This window comes from Salvelinus sp. IW2-2015, unplaced genomic scaffold (assembly GCF_002910315.2).
Source record: "Salvelinus sp. IW2-2015 unplaced genomic scaffold, ASM291031v2 Un_scaffold2701, whole genome shotgun sequence".
NCBI classification, from domain to species: Eukaryota; Metazoa; Chordata; class Actinopteri; order Salmoniformes; family Salmonidae; genus Salvelinus; species Salvelinus sp. IW2-2015.
In genome coordinates, this window is record NW_019944007.1 from 84,996 (window position 1) to 87,682 (window position 2,687).

The 2,687-nt window shown below is 47.7% G+C and overlaps 1 protein-coding gene across 1 annotated transcript in view; it reads left to right on the forward strand.

Annotated features, from left to right (window-relative positions):
- The first annotated feature begins 1,700 nt into the window (after positions 1-1,700).
- LOC112074588 (rho-related GTP-binding protein RhoA-A-like) overlaps positions 1,701-2,687 on the forward strand; it is an 8,353-nt gene continuing 7,366 nt past the window's right edge. Inside the window, exon 1 of the mRNA XM_024141741.2 lies at positions 1,701-1,824. Within this exon, the coding sequence (XP_023997509.1) occupies positions 1,791-1,824 (34 nt within the window). The 5' untranslated portion in view covers positions 1,701-1,790. The remainder of the gene's footprint in view (positions 1,825-2,687) is intronic.

A 2,687-nucleotide genomic window follows, 5' to 3' on the forward strand; every position in this document is an offset into this window, starting at 1 on the left:
CATAAGCTAGCTGGCTATCTAACTGGGAAAGAATATAAGGACACAGCTGACGCTTAAACCAACTAGCAATCACTAACTCCTAACCTTAAACAAATGTGTATACATTCTGAAATGAATTATTGGTTTGGGCGTCAGGCGTATCCTTACAGTACAGCCTTTTTCTAGCTAACTAGCAAATTACCAAACTAAACTGGCAACGATTTACAAGAAATATATACAAATACACACGCATAAGGTTTCTCACTAATAATGTGTTTACCTAATTGTTCGTGGTTACTTTTGTATTTGCTGTCTAGTTTATTAGCTAATTAGCTAGCTAATAACATTAGCCGGCCAAGGCAATGTTAGCTAGCTAGATACAGTAATTATCTAAAATATGTATCCTTATGAAATGAAGCTGTCATTCCTTGGTCATATGAAAGAACACTGTATTTCATTCATGTCAACATTTATTTCTTTCGTCACTTAGCAGACGCTGTGTTATCCAGAGCGACTAATGGTTAAGTACCTTGCTCATGGGCAAATAGAGATTTTTCACACAGTTGACTTGGTGATTCGAACCAGCAACCTTTCAGTTACTGGCCCTACGTTCTTAAAACGCTAGGCTACCCTTCCCGCCCATGAACAAAATGATCTGGTCAATATGAACACACACATCATCTGTATCAGGTGTAATAGTTAAGGGCTAGAAACAAAATAATCCCAGGAACAAGAAACCCTGAGCTAACTTTGTGAAGTAGCCTAAAACCAGGGTATCACTATGCAGGCTAAACGGAAACAAAGATGGATGCAGTGGTATAATATGTGTTCATCTCTATTGCCCCTCTCTCTCTTTCTCTCTCCTTTCCACCTCCCCTCTCTCTCTCTTCCACCTCTCCCCCCCCCCCCTCCCCCTAGAGAGAGATATGTGGTTGTCCCACCTAGTATCTGCAGATGAATGTACTGATATGACTGTGATATGTGGTTGTTCCCACCTAGCTATCTGCAGATGAATGTATGACTGTGACTGAGAGATATGTGGTTGTCCACCTAGCTATCTGCAGATGAATGTACTGACTGTGACTGAGAGATGTGGTTGTCCACCTAGCTATCTGCAGATGAATGCACTAACTTGCCTGGATAATAGTGTCTGCTAAATCAGCCCGTCACAGACGCAAGTTCTGTGGGCAGAAGCACTGTTCACACCCGTTCTTGTTCGCGGAGAGAACATTTTGCAGGTTTAAAGCTCATTCCTGCAGTTGTATACGTTTGCCAATGTTTTAATGTTATTCGTGATGGTATTGATGTGACTCAAACATTACTATGAAACGTTAGCTGACACGGGCAGTTCGATCTGGATGTTTTCTGACAAGTTATAATTATCTCTCTAAGGTCTGGTAATGACTGACATGACAAGGAGGAACTGATGATGTAACACCCAGTTTAGAAATGGTCACCTTGTAATTCTACTATTTACCTCCCTCCCCTTCCTCTCCCTCCCCTCCCCTCCCTCCCCTCCCTCCCCTCCCTCCTCTCCCTCCCTCCCTCCCTCTCCCTCTCTCTCCCCTCCCTCCGCTCCCCTCCCTCCCTCCCTCTCTCCTCCCCTCCCTCCCTCCTCCCTCCCTCCCTCCCTCCCTCCCTCCCTCCCTCCCTCCTCCCCCCCCTCCTCTCTTCTTCCTCCTCCCTCTCTCCCTCTCCCCTCCCCTCCCCTCCCCTCCCCCGGTGGAGTTAGCGTTATGGGACACAGCAGGACAAGAAGGACTATGACAGACTGAGCCTCTCTCCTACCCCAACACTGACGTTTATAACTCATGTGCTTCTCTGTCGACAGCCCAGATAGCTTAGGTAACATACCAACACACAACAGCAAGGAAGTGTTTTTTGGACGGTGTATACCCCTCAACTCAACTCTGGTCCGGGGAAAACAGTTTTCCATTGCCGTTTTCTTCATTCGTCCTCCCTCTAATCAGGGAGGTGATTTTAATACCTGGGGACCACCAGGTGGGTGATTCCCCTCTAATCAGGGACTGATTTAGACCTGGGAACACCAGGTGGGTGATTCCACTCTAATCAGGGACTGATTTAGACACTGGGACCCAGGTGGGTGATTCCCCTCTAATCAGGGACTGAATGTTAACGGGACTACCTGGGACCACCAGGTGGGTGATTCCCCTCTAATCAGGGACTGATTTAGACCCTGGGACACCAGGTGGGTGATTCCCCTCTAATCAGGGGACTGATTTAGACCTGGGACACCACCGGTGGGGTGATTCCCCTCTAATCAGGACTGATTTGACCTGGGACACCAGGTGGCGTGATTCCCCTCTAATCAGGATCTGATTTAGACCTGGCACCTGGGAATGGGTGATTCCCCTCTAATCAGGGACATGATTTAGACCTGGGCACCAGGTGGGTGATTCCCCTCTAATCAGGGACTGATTTAGACCTGGACACCAGGGTGGGTATTCCCCTCTAATCAGGGACTGATTTAGACCTGGGACACCAGGGTGGGTGATTCCCCTCTATATCAGGACTGATTAGACCTGGGACACCAGGTGGGTGATTCCCTAATCAGGGACTGATTTAGACCTGGGACACCAGTGGGTGATTCCCCTCTAATCAGCGGACTGATTTAGACCTGGGACACCAGGTGGGTGAGTCCCCTCTAAATCAGGGACTGATTTAGACCTGGGACACAGGTGGTGATT